General features: G+C 42.2%; 1 protein-coding gene across 5 annotated transcripts in view; it reads left to right on the plus strand.

Moving 5' to 3' along the window:
* Window positions 1-1,058, plus strand: part of itsn1 (intersectin 1 (SH3 domain protein)) — a 61,132-nt gene that overhangs the window by 13,499 nt on the left and 46,575 nt on the right. For all 5 annotated transcript variants that reach the window (XM_015048399.1, XM_015048401.1, XM_015048400.1 and 2 more), the window contains exon 13: window positions 279-428. In XM_015048399.1, coding sequence (XP_014903885.1) covers window positions 279-428 — 150 coding nt within the window. The remainder of the gene's footprint in view (window positions 1-278; window positions 429-1,058) is intronic.

Here is a 1,058-nt window from a genome sequence, read left to right on the forward strand (position 1 = left end):
TATTTATTGTTATTATTAAACTAAAATCTCCAGCATGGGGAAGTGGGATGAGCTCGACTTTTCTCGACACCAATCAACAATTTTTTTTCAAACTCAAGACCGATACAGATATTAATATCAAATCGGTGGATATCTAGTTTTGAATCTCTGTGTTTAATGTAAATAAGCTCAAACATCACCCTGCCTTGTTGCTTCTAAGCAAGTATGCCTGGAAGCATTCTGTTATGGACCATGAATAGCTCCGTGTTGTGATTCTGTAGCACCTGTCTGTGTTCTAGGCAGCTAAGCGGGAACTGGAGCGCCAGCGTCAGTTGGAGTGGGAGCGCCAGCGTCGCCAGGAGCTCCTAACACAAAGAAACCGAGAACAAGAAAGTATAGTGCTGCTCAAAGCCCGGAAGAAGACACTGGAGTTTGAACTGGAGGCTCTGGTAATTCAAAATAACATGTCACAAAACACACCCTGCACACACACTTTGACTGGAAGCATCACAGGTTCTCCACTGTACTTAAAGAGGCAGTGTTATGTAAAATGGACTTTTATGAGCTTTACATCATGTTATGATGTTATTCCCTTATCAAAAACATACCTGGGGTGTTGCCTTGATTCTTTCATGCATGTTTGAGAAATCCTTTAATATCCATGGCAACCATTCAGCTGCGCAAAACGCCTGGGTGGACATAGCTCCGTCTTTGAGACGCATATCTTCCTCAGAGCTGCAGTTTCCAAGTTTCTGAGTTTCATCTCACAGAGCACCTCTCTGACTCTCCCACTCAGCTCCTTCAGACTAGCCAGCAACACTTAGCAGACACCTGGTGGAACTGCACATCTGCTGAGCTCATTATATGAGCTACTTCTCTGCAATGCCGTTTTTGCCGGCGTTGCACAGAATGTTAACAGAGGAGCCATTTTGTGATGATTTCCTGAAGGCGGAGTTTCAGAAAGAAACAGAGGCCCAATTTTAAGGTGGTAATTTACAAAATCAAATGTCTTTTAAGTCATATTTGATAGATATATATATATATATACAGGGGTCATGTTAACGGAATATTTTCCGTAA

This window comes from Poecilia latipinna, unplaced genomic scaffold (genome assembly GCF_001443285.1).
Source record: "Poecilia latipinna isolate Pla-1442-1.1 unplaced genomic scaffold, P_latipinna-1.0 Scaffold881, whole genome shotgun sequence".
In the NCBI taxonomy this organism is placed as follows: domain Eukaryota; kingdom Metazoa; phylum Chordata; class Actinopteri; order Cyprinodontiformes; family Poeciliidae; genus Poecilia; species Poecilia latipinna.